The sequence below is a fragment of the Pangasianodon hypophthalmus genome, chromosome 22, assembly GCF_027358585.1.
Source record: "Pangasianodon hypophthalmus isolate fPanHyp1 chromosome 22, fPanHyp1.pri, whole genome shotgun sequence".
NCBI classification, from domain to species: Eukaryota; Metazoa; Chordata; class Actinopteri; order Siluriformes; family Pangasiidae; genus Pangasianodon; species Pangasianodon hypophthalmus.
In genome coordinates, this window is record NC_069731.1 from 9879466 (window position 1) to 9895341 (window position 15876).

Genomic DNA, 15876 nt, shown 5'->3' on the forward strand with positions numbered 1-15876 from the left:
TTGTTTATGCATCTACAGGAACATCCAGACAGCAAGGCATTACAATAATCCAACCTAGAGGTAACAAAAGCATGAACTAATTTTTGTGCATCATTTAGTGACATTATATTTCTTATCTTAGCAATATTTCTGAGATGAAAGAAGGCTATCCTAATAATAATATCTGCATGTGCTTCAAATGGAAGCCTGGAGTCAATAATCACCCCAAGGTCTTTTACTGCTGCACATGATGAAACAGAAAGGCCATCCAGAGTTATGTAATCAGAAAGCTTACTTCTAACTGCATGTGGTCCTAGTACAAGTACTTCTGTCTTGTCAGAATTAAGTAATAATAGATAATAATTAATAATAGAAATAGATCCTGAAGAAGCCACACTGACTGATAGCCTGTCGTACTGTCACAATGATTTATATATTCCCGTTAAAGGTGCATCCGGTGAAATTGGCGTCCCTTTTTCTTTTTCATCTCAACTAAAGAGCTTTCTTATCTTAAAGCAGGAGTTAAATTCATGAAAAATGTATCGTTGGTGTCAGTAACACTATTGTAGTTACCGTTTCAGTGGGACTATTTCTAGAATTGGAATATTGCATGATGAACACTGATAAGTGGAGCGGTACAAACAGCGAAACGACCCAGTGCGGTTATACTAAATATAAGCGCCTTTGAAACACCGCTTGTCCAAATCAAATTAGTGGGCCACAACTAAATGTTGTATAATACTGAATTGAAAAAAGATGCTTTATCAGCATCTGGTGTGATCCATAGTTATAATATATAGTTTTCTTTACTGTGAAGCCTGCCATCACCAGTCGCTTCTGAGCTAATGGGGCAATATGACAATTTTAGATTGTGAGTGTCTCCACGATCTGTTTTTTTTTATAGAGAGATCATGAGTACCGTGGTACTAAATACATTTTGCATTTGATACTAAACACATTTACAGTTGTGCTGAAAACACTTAAACTTGGCATCCCAACTTGATTTATGAACCAGAGCTGCTCTATTTGCTATTCCAGCTTGTGGTCTTCCTGACAGACATACAAACAAACCAATAATAACCATCCTTGTTTTGTTTGGTAACATAGTAGCATGGCTGAGAACATGGAGGAGTTGGTGCCTAAAAAATTCAACATTGGTTATATCACAGCTGGATTATAGACAAGGTGCAAGCAGCGGTTGTTTGCAAAATGTGTATAGGCAAGATTGGCACATTGAGGAAAGATGACTAACTTGTTTGACCACCAACAAAGCACCCCAAAGCCAGAAAGCCAGAAAACATGTGGAGTGCACGTGAGTGTAACAGCACCACAGGCAGAAACAAAGCTGAAGCAAATAACAATAATAAATGCATTTAAAAAGGCACTCTTTATGAGAAAACAATAAGTGCTGGAAATAAATCACTGATGCCATGACGTTTTCAAGTTAGTTAAGCATAACCAAGTATACAGTGCTTTACATAAGCCTGTTAGGGCTTACATTATGTCTGCGCATGGGAAAACTAGCCCGTGGGGTTTATGAACAGAAGCCCTCTGGGATTCATGTGCGATCATAATCATATTTAGTATAGTGGCAAGTCAGTTTATTGTGGTTCCATTCTGAAGCATTTCCATTAACTTATGTATTACTGTTGCCACATTATGCCATGCCTGACCTTAACCTTCATATTTAAATTTGTCAGACACTTTTATCAAAAGCAATGTACAATTGAGCTGTGCAGTTGAGGGTTAAGGGCCATTCTCAGGGGCCCAACTGTGACAGCATAGTAGTCCCAGGATTGAAACTCACAGCCTTCCGATTAGTTGCCCAGAGCCATACCCTCTTATTTGTCCCTGGTTTTTTTTTTCAAGTCAAAGCTGTATTTTTTATTTTATTTTTTTTTAAAAAGGCTGTCACAATTTCCATATTCTCGTGTATTACTATTACAATACATCCAACCTAGAGGCGGATGGCCTTACAGCAGCAGAAGGTCACATCGTGTTCAACTCCTGTTAGCCAAGAACAGGTATCTAAGGCAGTAGGCACAGGCTCACGAAATTGGACAGTTGAAAATCAAAGCAAACTCATCAGAGAGATAGCAAAAACATTAAGTGTGGCCAAATAAACTATTTGATACATTCAAAAAAAAGAATGTGCTGGTGAGCTCAGGAACGCCATAAGGCCTGGAAGACCAGGGAAAACAACTGTGGTGGATGACAAGAATTCTTTCCTTGGTGAACTGAAGCATCCTATGGAATATATTTACAATATATTTTTGTGAATCCATTTATTTCTGTAAAGCTGCTTTGTGACAATGTCCAATGTTCAAATAAAATTGAATTGAATTGAATTGAAAGATGAGACAAAGATCAACTTGTACTAGAATGATGGAAGAAGAGTATGGAGATGGAAAGGAACTGCTTATGATCTAAAGCATACCACCTTATCTTGTGGCATGGGCGTGTACAGTATGTCTTCCAATGGAACTGGTTCACATCATTTATTGAGGATATGACTGCTGACAAAAGCAGTAGGCTTAATTCTGAAGTGTATAGGGCTATGCTTTTGTTCAGATTCAGCCAAATGTTTCAAAACCCATTGGATGGCACTGTGGATGGTCAGTGAAAGAAAGCATACTTTGAAAGCAACTCGAGACTTTTTTAAGAAAAAGAAGTTGATTGTTCTGTAGTGGCCAAGTCAATCACTTTGACTTGGCATGCATTTCACTTGCTGAAGTCAAAACTCCCCAAGACCAAGCAGGAACTGAAGACTTGTTCAATAACTTGTTCAATAACTTTTATTCTTTTAAGGGGGGTCAGGTGTCACATATAAAAATTGCAGTAATTCCTATACCATTCACCTGATTTAGATGTAAATGCCCATATTCATATTCATTATTTAATTTCAACTCCAATATACTGTGGTAGACAGCTAAAATAACAATAACGTTGTCAGTGTCCAAATATTTATGTACCTGGCTGTATGTACAGTCATGGAGAAAAAAGTACAATCTCCTTCAATTCTAGGTTTTTATTTACCAGGGCCTACATAACAATTGTGTGGTCCTCACCAACTTCTGTTAGCAAACAAGTAACCTCAGGTGACAACAAAAAACATAAAGTAAATCAACATTCAGAAACCAAGTGGGAAAAAATAAGTACACCCTTCCTCTTTCCACAATCATTAAGTGAGTTATTAGCAGCCAGTTGTTGCTAATGAAATGCACAAGATTAGTTAACCATCAAGAAGTGTGACTACTACTATAAAAGCAGAACTTTGGCAGTTTGGTGTTCTGGAGCAATAAAGTGTATGTCTACATCATGTCAAGAAGAAAGGACAACACCCATGACCTCTGAGAAGCAACTGTTGCTGCTCTTCAATCTGTGGAAGGGTTATAAGGTTAGAAGGGTTATCGCCAAACAATTTGAAACTCACCATTCAGCAGTAACTTGAACTAAATGTTTTCTGTGGGAGTTTATCAGTCTCACATCATTTTGGAAAAATTTTGGCCCACTCTTTACAATATTGCTTTAGTCCATTGATGTTTCAGGGTATCCGTTTAAGCACAGCTCCCATAAGATCCCACCACAGCATCTCAGTGGGGTTGAGGTCTTGACTTGTCCATTCCAACACATTGATTTTTTTTTCAGATGTCAATTTGCTGGTGTGCTTGGGATAATTGTCCTGTTCCGTGACCCAATTTCAGCCCAGCGTAAGCTGCTGAACAGATGGCCTCACACTTGTCTCAAGAATATTCTGATATAAAGTGGAATTCATCGTTGTCTCAATGACTGCAAGTTTCCCAGGTCCTGTGACTGCAAAACAAGCCCATGTTTGGTTTTCATTTAATATGGCGCTGTGCATGATGACCAAATGTCTCCACCTTGGTCTCTTCAGTCCAAAGGATATTGTTCCAGAACTTTTGTGGTTTGTTCAGATGTTTTCATTATTTATTTATTTATGTATTTATTTATTTATTTTTTGGAGAGAAGGGGCTTTTTTTTTTTACAGAGGCCTGTTGGTCACATGATGTAACGATTGGGTTTTCCTTTATATCTCTGAGCATTAACCAATCTGACCTTGGACTCAATTTGCTGGGATGCCCACTCCTGGGAAGATTGATAACTGTGTTAAAAGCTCTCCATTTGTAAACAATCCTTCTCTGTACAATGATGAATTTCAAATTATTTGGAGATGACCTTATAACCCTTCCCAGAGTGTTGAGCAGCAAACTGAACACCAAACTGCCAGAAGTTCTGCTTTTATAGGGGTAGTCACACTTCTTGACTTAACTAATCGTGCATTTCACTAGCAACACCTGGCTGCTAATTACTCTCTTAACGATTGTGGAAGTATGACGGGTGTACTTATTTTTTTCCCACCCGGTTTCTGAATGTTGGTTTACATTTTGGGAAAAAAATGACTGCATATTGAAATCTGTTGTGTTATTTTGTTGTCACCTGAGGTTATTTGTTTGTTTAAAGAAGTTGCTGAGGAGCCCTGATAAATGAAAACCTAGAATTGAAGGGGGGTGTACTTTCTTTTTCCCATGACTGTATCTATTTAATGCTCAAAATATTCTTATCTATTTTCATATTCAGATTTCAACTGAAGATTGACATGGTTTATGCTGGAAGGGTTGTGTTATGTTAACCCTAACACTATGTCCTGGAAAATTGAAAAACACTGGAAAAAATAGGTTGGAAAATGACTATTCTAATTTGCAAATTATAACAAATAGCAATTTGCAGAACATAACTTTATTCAAGTCTTGAATGAGACACCCTGTGGAACTTTCTGGCAACCTTTCTATCCACTGTCTAATGTGACCGAGTAAGCCAGCTAACTGTTTCAAAGCAGTTATGTCTTTCCCAAATGAAAAAGTGTAAGTAAGGCTACAGTTGACAAAAATAGCCAATAAAATTCTATTAGATTTACCTCAGTTATTGGGTTTGTTACATTCCAGAAAGATCAGAAATGTTTGCTTGACATGCTGTCAGAATCTGGGACCCACAAGTGGGGTCTTTTAAGTGGCATTTCATTACAATGACTGTCTGTTTTGTTCCAAAAAAGATATTTATTAAATAATGATAGAGATTGATAATTTATGAAAAATGAAAAATACATGCAGTGAACATACTTATTTTACAATATTTTTTTAAAATTTATTAAATGATTATTTTTGTGGCGAGCCCTGCAGACTTATGCTACTTTGTGCCTTGTGTGCGGTCTAAATGAGCTATATGGAACGGCTCAAGATATGAAAGTATATTTCTGTTGTTTGTACAGGTATAAATATGGTATAAATATGGTTTTGTTTTGGAGTTGAGTAAGGCAATGTTTAGGTTGAGCTAAAACCAAACAGTCCATCTCCTGTTTGTGTCATTTTAATGAACTTATGTCCTCTGAGCAAGGTTGCCAGGTTCCCTGTACACTCACGTCCACTTTAATAGGAACACCTGTACACCTGCACATTTATGCAGTTATCCAATCAACCAGTCATGTGGCAGCAACACAATGCATAAAATCATGCAGATACAGCATTAAGTCAAGGGCTTCAGGTAATGTTCACATCTAACATCAGAATGGGAAAAGTGTAATCTCTGTGACTTTAACCGTGGCATGGTTGTTGGTGTAAAAAGGACTGGTTTGAGTATTTAAGAAACTCCTGATCTCATGGGAATTTCGCACTCAACAGTTTCTAGAGTTTACACATAATGGTGCGAAAAACAAAACCCATTGAGTGAGTGACAACCGTGGTGAGCAGAAAAGCATCTCGGCATGCACAGAACATCAAATCTTAAGGTTGATGGGCTACTACAGCAGAAAACCACATTGGGTTCCACCTCTATCAGCCAGGAACAGGAATCTGAGGCTACCATGAGCACAGGCTCACCCAAATTGGACAGTTGAAGAGTAAGTTGAAAAAAAATCACCTGGACTTTTTCCATTCTTCAACTGACCCATTTCGTTGAGTCTGTGTCAGATTCTTGTTCTTGGCTGACAGGAGTGGAATCTGATGTGGTCGTCTGCTGTTGTAGCCTGTGCCTCTCAAGGTTTGATGTGTTGGTGCATTTTATGATGCTTTTCTGCTCAAGAGTGCTTATTTTAGTTATTATAGACTTCCTGTAATCTCAGGCCAGTCTGGTCATTTTCCTCATCTCATCTCTCTCATCAGCAAGGCGTTTCAGCCTGCAGACCCTCTGCTTACAGGATGTTTTTTGTTTTTCACACCGTTTTATGTAAACTATAGAGACTGTTGTGTGTCACAGAGATCACACTTTTGATGTGAACATTAACTGAACCTCTTGATTTGTATCTGCATGATTTTACACATTGCAATACTGCCACATGATTGGCTGATCGGATAACTGCATGAATGTGCAGTCGTACAGGTGTTCTTATTAAAGTGGATGGTGAGTGTATATATAGATAGGCTTTTTTGGTCCCCAAGGGGAAATTTGGGCACTACAGCAGCAAAAGACTGATGCTCTAGACTTTATACATTTGGACAACAAGGTGCGAATTAACAGCAGTACATTACATTGCTGTTGTCTGTCCAGTCCAATCTACAGTTGAGGTAGGTCCCCAGGTACCTGTAGGACCTGTAGCACCATCTCCACCTCCTCCCCCACCAGTCCACCAAACTTCTGTACTCTGATCTTGCACCCGACAATAGAGGAGTCAGGCAGGTGGCATGAACTGGTGTTGTACTGAAAGTCTGATGTATAGAAAAGGCCTCACGGACTGTTCCATGAGTGTTGCTAACCACCATCTCCGACACAGTCTGGAGCCTTAGAAACTGTGGCCTGTTGGTCAGGTAGTCCATGATCCAACTGTAGGTACATCAGTGTTCATCATCCTACATTTGTTTCCCAGTTGGACATGCAGGATGGTATGGAAAGTGCTGGAGAAATTGAAGGACTTGTTCACTGTAGCTCCAGGTTTGTTCAGGTGTGAATGGGCTCTGTGTACCATGTAGATCAGATCTTCCTCCATGCGTAAATGTGCCTGGTAGGCAAACTCTAGGGGGTCTTGGTGTACCATGCCCAGTGGTCTGAGTTGCTTCAGGACTAGATTTTAAAAGGTCTTCAAGATGTGTGCAAGGGGTCTGTAGTCTGTAAGAGTATTGGGCATCCTGGTTTTGGCACTGGAACTATACAAGAAGTCTTCCAGAGCTGAGGCACTTTCTGTAGTTTTAGAGAGAGAGATCATGTGCTGTGGCATACCTCAGAAGTTTTCCCAGTTCTCTTCTCAGAAAGGGAAGGTGGAAGGTGCAAGGTTGGCAGGGATGGTGCCTTCAATGGGGGAGTCATTAATGGACAAAGGCTTAATGGACTACTGGGCTAGAATCTGTTATATTAAAAAAAAAAAATTCAGCTCATTAGCACTCACTAAACTCCCCTCCACCGTTTGGTTTCCAGCCTGTTTGTAGCCGGTGATGGTTCTCATTCTACTGCTCACCTCCTTCACATTGTTTTGCTGCAGCTTGTCCTGTAACTGTCTTTCCCCTTGCAGAGCTGTTTTTAAAGCTCTGACTGGGCTCACTTAATCTCTTCATCACCCACCCTGAAATTGCTGTGTATTGTAGATAGTTCAAATCAGAAATGTGCACCACTTTTCTCATGGAAAGCCTGAAAACAAGAAAAAGCATCTACCATGTTTCAACTCTATTTACGTTCAAAGCCAGAAATTCTGTCCCAAAAATCATGTGAGTGAAACACTAGGCTATGCTCAGAATACACTTTTAGAATCGCAAACCCCCTTTCCCCAAATTCATATTTGCTTGATTTCACTGAACATAACTTTCGCCTACACTTGTCTTTGAATGTACTGTGTAAATAACGATGACCTAACTTGACTCATGAATCTGACCAAAGTCATTTTTAGAGCTAGTTTGTGAGTTCCTGCCTAGTTGGTCTGTGGTCAGGACACAATTATGAAACTAGCTACATATATTTTTTATACAAGCAAAGTGTAGCCATTAATATTTATTAAGCTTGTGTAGTTCCTTCAGAGTAAACTAAAGACAACGATCAAAAACTCTTTTAATGTGAACAGACAGAACAGGTTCCTCCACCTACATCAGGACTATAGGACTGTCTATAGTGTCAAAGGAGCTCTAAGAGGGCAAGACTCTCTGTTCTCGTCACATGGTTGCTAAAAGCCACTGCTAACCACACTCTAACCTTCACATTCACAAACCACATGCAAATCTGCCTGCATAAACCTTCTTCTGTTATAACAAAAAAGTACCTGTAGTGTGTTTTTGCATGGTTCACATAGGACTTCTGTTGACCTATGGTGGTACAGTCCAAAATAAGGTCGCTAGGGATACTAGTGATTGTTTAGGACTAAAGAATGTCTGAAAGCATCCAGCATGTCACACACATTTACACAAAGGCTGTATGAATCCTTAATATGTGCATGGCAACACAGCAAGTATATGTACATATTTAAATGAGGAGGCATCCATAGATTAATGCCAACCATGCAACTACCTTCATTTCCAGGGAATCCCCATGTTTTTTCCAGAACATTATGCATTATGAAACATTACGTATAACTACAGAAGCGAGCACTGATTTTCAGTCAAAACACAGCCACATCTGCACCAGGATTAGCTCTGAGTTTCTAAAAAAATTATAGTGAACACAATTATTTTTATAATGAGGGAATTATATAATAATTCCTGATATTACATTCAAAAACAGCTTTATGTATTATTTGTTTTTCAGCTTCCTGGACAGAATCGATTCAGTACGGCAGAATGACTACACACCAACAGACCAGGTAGGAGTGCTTGAACGTTTGTGCTTGTGTGTGTGCATTTGTGTGTACTCGAAGGATGGCTTGAAAACACTGTTATAAACAAGTTGGAGTAATCAGCCTGACAAATATACTGGCACTACTATATTTAGAAAGTAATTGTTATGCCTCCACCACTATTATAACTATATGAATTTTCTGTGACTGCAAACCTTTGAGCATCTTATATATATATATATATATTTTATTCCAAATTTATATTTTAGGACTTCTGTAACATTTGAACATTTTAATATGTCAGTATCATATGTGTAACATAAATGAGTAAAAACCAAAGGAACATTCCTTTCACTGAGCTCGTATTTCTTGATATAGCTTTTCAAAAAGTCACGAGGAGTGTGTTTGAAAGGGCTTATCTCTTTCTGCTGTCACATCCAGCTTCGAACAATACATAAGGAATAAAACACAAAGGGGCATGGTACGGCCTTACGCGAAGCAGACAGGCATGGATTATATTTGACACATAACTTTACTTTATGTACATCTGGAGAATTAAAAGCGACATCCACTAGACAGCACGTCAAAGCCAGAACATCCCTGTTTGTCTGGTTTGCAAGTGGATCTGTAAAATGTTTAGCGATTTCATGCACATTGATAAATACACTGATGAGCTCTGTTAAAACTTTCCTCTGTTGTTGTTGTGATTGTTGTTCTGAGCTGCGTCTCAAATTCAAAACTCTGACCTTATGTTCAAAAGTAGATAGATAGATGGATAGATAGATAGATATGTTTTGAGACAGTACTAGTTTAGTGGATGGGGAAATTTGTCCATTTTTTTATTGGTAAGGCAGTGTGTTAGGATAGTAAAAAAGATTAAACAGCATGGACACTCTTCACTTGATGGATGTAACCCCCAGTAAGAGCTATATTTATAATATTAATTTGTAAAATAATATTATAACAAAAGGGGAGATTGTGAGTTTCTCTCACAACCCTATTTGTAAATCAAGTGATCCCATATAGGGATCCAGAGTCAGCTGAGCTTTAGCATGGCTGCTTAAATAGAATGTCTACAGTCCCCTCTGAACGTATTGGAACAGCAAGGCCGATTTTCTTTTATTTTTGCTAAACAATTAATACATTTGTGTTTGAGATCAGAAGATAAATATAAGAAGATAGATCAGAATTTCAGTTTTCATTCACTGATATTTACATCTAGATATGTTAAACATCTTAAAGCATGGCACCTTTGGTGGTGGACCACCCAATTATTAGGTGAGCAAATGTATAGGATCAGATAGTCTTAAAGAAAATTTAAGTAAATATTTGGTTCCCCACCTCTTGCTTACAATAACTGTGTCAAGCTGTCACATCACCAAACTTGCATTCTTCTTTTGTGATGCTTTTCCAGGCTCGTACCATAGCTTCTTTCACTTGTTTGTTTTGGGGGTTTCTGCCTACAGTCTCCACATTAGGAGGTGAAATGCATGCTCATGGGTTAAGGTCTAGTGATTGACTTGGCCAGTCTAGAACCTTCCACTTTTTTCCCCCAATAAAGTCCTTGTTTGTGTTGGCAGTGTTTTTTGGGGTCATTGTCTTGCTGCATGATGAAATTCCTGCCAAATAGATTGGATGCATTTCTCTGTAAATTGGCAGACATAATGTTTCTGTAGACTTATGAATTCATTCTGCTGCTGCCATCATGAGTTACATCATCAATAAAGATTAGCGAGCCCATTCCAGAAGCAGCCATGCAAGCCCAAGCCAGGGCTCAAACCAAGAGTAGACATTCAGAGCTATTAATTGCAATCAAACAATCAATCTAGCAAGGCACACCTGGGCAGCAAGAATTACCTGTCAGTTCTGTGTTCCAATCTTTTTGATCACTTGGGTGGGTTCAGAATGGGTGGATTCGAACAGAAGCTGCCATGTTTTAAGTTCTTTAACACATTTAGATGTAAATATCAGGTAGTCAGTGCTGAAATTCTGATCTATCGTCTCATATTTATCTTTTGATCTCAATCCCAAATGTCTTCAGTGTATAAAACAAAAGAATTTGCCTTGCCGTTTCAGTATTTTCAGAAGGGACTTTCCATGCTGTTCTGTACAATAATTTCCAGAAAAAATAAGAGTGTCATTCTGTGTCATTTATTTTCTTCTGTTTCTGTTTTCTCACTTTGTACAGGATTTGCTTAGATGCCGAGTTTTGACTTCAGGGATTTTCGAAACACGATTTCAAGTAGACAAAGTCAACTTTCAGTAAGTCACTCTAGTCTTTACTTTTGTATGTTATCATATTTAATGTTGTTAAATCAGTAAGGATGTATGTTTGCTCTGTTAAAGTGATTTAAACTTTGAAGGTAGACTGCAGTCATTTCAAAGCATGATATCAAATGTCTTACCCACTTTGACCACATGAGGCCACTGTTGTAATAAATGCTTCAATTAGTCATCTTCTTACTGTGATTTAATGTATACTCTTTTCACTATGGCAACTGCAAATTATTTCATAATATACAATAAATTGTTTTAAAGGCATTTGTTTTGACCATGGAGACCTGATATTTTTGTCCATCACTGCCCAACTTCTCTTTCTTTGTCTCTCAGCATGTTTGATGTAGGTGGTCAGAGAGATGAGAGAAGAAAGTGGATCCAGTGCTTTAATGGTGAATTTTACATTTGTAGACATTTGTGTCTTCCGCTGCACATAATATTTTAACAGTCAAAACAATCCTAATTGACAGTGTTGTATTATTAACATAGCTTTTGCAAGTCTGAAACAAATCCACAATTAGCAGCAAATCCAAAAAGAGCCCATCTGGGTGACAGTGTTTTGTTGCTGTGTGTTGCTTCAGATGTGACGGCCATCATTTTTGTGGCAGCCAGCAGCAGTTACAACATGGTGATCAGAGAAGACAACAGCACTAACCGCCTGCGCGAGTCCCTAGATCTGTTCCGCAGTATCTGGAATAACAGGTTCCACCTGTCCCTCTATGTTTCCCTTTTTTTTTGATCTTCTTTATGTCTGACTACACTACTTTTGAATGGAAGTTTAATCGATAGACGTTGCTCAATAACTAACAGTAATGTGCTATATTTGGGCTACATTTGTAGTGTTGAATAACTAGTGGAATTTCTAAACAGCCCTCCTCAAAACAGCCCTTCCTCAAATTTCCTGAGTATTTTTCTTTAACCACTTTACATATAGGCAATTTACAAATAGTTGCACTGTCAGAGATCTTATCATACTTATCAGACTTCTGTTGGGGTTGATAAAATATTTGCTTAATTCCTTTTTTAATGCGTATGATTTTTCTTTGTTTTGCAATTGAGTCATTTAGTAACGTAAAGATTAAAATCATATTTTTGTATTGTAAGTACTTTTTTTGATCCAGACAGTGTGGTACAGCATGTGATAGGTACAAGATTGTGCACCAGCATTTTGCTGTTAAATTCTATTTGTTTGTTTACTCATTTTTTCATTCATTCATTTCCAGATTTTCTCCCAGATTTTGTCAGTTCCCAGTAGCGTGTTCTCCCCAATCACACAGCAGCTACCAACTCCTAGCCATGGATGACTGTGGCATCATCAGGATTCAAACTTGTGATGACTCCTGATGATAGGGCGTACTCTCTGTTCTTGCACCACTAAAGAGGCCCCTCCCCATGTCTGTGTGGTCATTTGAGTCAAACTAGCGAGAATCACTTTATTACCATTCAATTCAGCACACCAATCTTCAGTAGTGTCTCATAACACTAAAAACTGGGGAAGTTCCATTTGGTAAAGGCAGAGTAGAAGGTAAATCAGTGCATGCTAGTGGGATCTGGAGGTCAAAATGATGAGGTTCAGCTCCTAGTGGATCATGCAGTGGCATTTTGGGTTCCAGTTAACAAATCTGTGCGTTCCAGTGCTTTGGAACCTTTTATTTATTTCTGGTAACTGTTTTTTCTGGTAACTGGTAATCTTAAATAATGTTTTTACTTAATAAACAAAAAGCAGTCCTTATCTTTTTGTTTTATGGTATAGGCAAAGCTAAGCTCTTTTTAGCTTTTTAGCACATTTTTTAAATAAAATTTTCTTACAAATAGACAACTTTAGTTGCTGATATGAGTAAAAAAAATTTCCCGAACTTCAGAATGTGCTTGTTTCTTTGTTGATTTTATAACTACAAAGTATTTTTGTATCAGTAATCACTGTAACTAAATCAAACTAAATATTTCTTTGAATGACTTCAGAAAAGTGCGCCAGAGTTTGAGCTTCTTTTGAATCAATTTCCAAAGCAATCACATGGTTGTGTGCTGAAACAAAGTTTTGGACATCGCATGTTTTTAGCAGAATGAATCAAACACCAATACAGTGTTTTAAAGCAACGTTTTTTTTTTTTGTTTGTTTTTTTTTTTTTTGGACATACGCCTCAGAGCTGCAGTATCAAGGGTGACAACTACCGTGCAACTTCCCACAGGTTTTTCTTCTTCCAGGCCATGCCTGTGTTTTGAAAAGATTGTTGGACTTCATATGTGTGTGTGTGTCTGTGCTCATTTCCCCTTCAAAATCTGTCTATTGATCTTGGCCCAGACATGTAATACCTCACTCTAAAAACATTGCAGGCTGCGATGACCATTAGGTACATATATTATACAGCTGTCTGTATGACACAGTGAATGAGCATTTAGAGGTACTGAGACACATGAGTTTGTGTTAAATGTATGTCTTTCCACCTCTCCCCTCATAGCTTCATTAAGCTAATCCTGGGGAAGAGGGAAAAGTTGCTGTTGCTGGCCAGGTACAAATTTGAGCCTGGGTGGTTGGAAAACCTCTTCTCTGGCGTACCAGAGATGACAAAACAGAAAGTATGGGCAAATAGGCTGTGAGAAATTCTAAACACATGAAATAAACTCTTTTTAAACCCTAGCTACATGGCTACATTGTTATGCTATTGCTGCCAAGGTACAAAGTCAGTAGGAAGGTAACCTTTTTGCAAATGTGAGTGGCCCTGATTTACTAAAGGTTTGTGTGTAAAAATATGCTTGACAACACCTGCAAAAAAAAAAAAAAACATTGCAAGCTGTTTTACTGACACACTCAACAGAGGATTGCATCGGACATGTGAAGAAAATCACATGGCTTGTCTGTTTTTGTGTGTTTGCCTGATGAATATGAAATTTGAAGCATTTTTACATAAATAAGCAGAAAAAAGAAAAATCGGTTGGTGTCAATGCAAATCGATTAATTTTTACTGAGCCTTAAATTCACTTTAGAGTGCAATCGCCATTTAATATGTCCAGAGACCATGTATTATATTGGTGAAAGTTTTCACCATTTGAAGACAAAATTTTACCATTTAGTAAGTCTTAATAATGAGAAAGTTTCTCAAAATGAATCCTTACTCATGGTAATTTTGGTTTAGTAGATATTCATCCCATTTGCACATATCCAAAGCCAACATCATTTAAACAGAGCCTTTGAAAAATTTTCCATTTGCATACACTTTAATAACATAATGCTCAATAATCTCTAAACAGTTTTATTCATTTATTTGTATTGTATTTTAAACAGACCCACCTCATTGTCTTTAATCTGCATTAGTTTCAAAATATTCTGGGAATCTCTTTGATTTAGAGAACAATTAGTTCATACAGAAGCCTCAATTAAATATTGTTTTCTCTCACTATTTTGCACATGACTTACTTCACGCAATTATACTTTGTAAATCACCCACAAGACACCCACTGTCTGTGTGTGCAGTTTATTCCATTGCATATTTTGGCTCTTAGTAAATCAGGATGTCAGTGTAACAGAATAACGCTTAGTTGTGCACATGTTTTGAAAGTATAAAAATAAACTTGTCATAACTTCTTTTGCTAGATACACTATATTGCCAAAAGTTTGTGGACACTTGGCCATCACACCCATATGTGCTTTTTGAACTTCCCATTTGAAATTTAGCCCCCACTTTACTGTTATAATAACCTTCACTCTTCTGGGAAGGCTTTCCTTTAGATTTTGAAATGTGGCTGTGGGGATTTGCCCATTCAGCCAGAAGAACATCAGTGAGGTTGGGATCTGATGTTGGGCGAGGAGGCCTGGTGTGCAGGCAGCATTCCAGTTCATCCCAAAGGTGTTCAGGGGGGTTGAACTCAGGTTTTTCCATGCCAACCTTGGCAAATCATGTCCTTATGGACGTTGCTGTGTGCACAGGGGCATTGTCATGCTAGAACAGGTTTGGACCCCTCAGTTCCAGTGAAAGGAAATCTTAAGACATTCTAGACAATTCTGTGCTTCAGACTTTGTGGCAGTAGTTTGGAGAAGGCCCATATATGAGTGTGATGGTCAGGTGTCCACATATGGTATCATGGATAACACTTAACGCTTAATGCTATACAAACTAACCAACATTTCTGGGTGTATTTTAATGTGTCGTATAAAATTTTATGTTATTTTGCCGATGCCTTTTACTTTGATGCTGCATTTATTGCACATCACAATTTGCTTATATCTATCATACTGAAAGCTTTTGTAACCGAATGTTAAATTAATGTTGAAATTACAGCAGGGCCATTTCCAGGATTTAAAAAAAAAAGCATATATATATATATAGGGTACCCCTGTACAAGCTTTTATATATATATATATATATATATATATATATATATATATATATATATATATATATATATATATATACATTCTACAATCACCATTCTACAATCACCATTTTTAGCCGTTGAACCTACTATTTAGAACCGCAGCACATCCAGACTAAGTCTTCTTTATTAACTAATTTGTCTGGGACAAAACCTGTTTTAAACAACAAATTTTGGTAAAACAGGTGTATTCCACGTCAGTGGATCCCCTAGGCCTCCACCCAAACCTGAGATCAGGACAACTTCCTGTGGCAGGGTCGAACTGAACAATCGAAACAATTTACTCTACCTAATAAAAGTATAGTTGGACACTGGGTCCCTTGAAGTATAATGTTCTTTATTAGATTAAAGCCTTATACAAATATTTTCTCCTGGTTAAAATGTCAATAATCTCAAGTCTTACTGCGTTACTAAATAATAACTCAAACAAAACATTTGTGTAATGGAGGGTCTTGTATTGATCACTTTTTTATTGTAGCTCATAA

General features: G+C 37.8%; 1 protein-coding gene across 2 annotated transcripts in view; it reads left to right on the forward strand.

Annotated features, from left to right (window-relative positions):
- Positions 1–15876, forward strand: part of gnal (guanine nucleotide binding protein (G protein), alpha activating activity polypeptide, olfactory type) — a 65796-nt gene that overhangs the window by 41206 nt on the left and 8714 nt on the right. Inside the window, exons 6-10 of one of the 2 annotated variants that reach the window (XM_026924861.3) lie at positions 8716–8770; positions 10932–11005; positions 11354–11412; positions 11602–11722; positions 12244–15374. In XM_026924861.3, coding sequence (XP_026780662.1) covers positions 8716–8770; positions 10932–11005; positions 11354–11412; positions 11602–11722; positions 12244–12364 — 430 coding nt within the window. In that variant the 3' untranslated portion in view covers positions 12365–15374. Of the gene's footprint in view, positions 1–8715; positions 8771–10931; positions 11006–11353; positions 11413–11601; positions 11723–12243; positions 15375–15876 lie in introns of those variants that run through there. The other variant, XM_026924859.3, reaches the window with a different exon arrangement.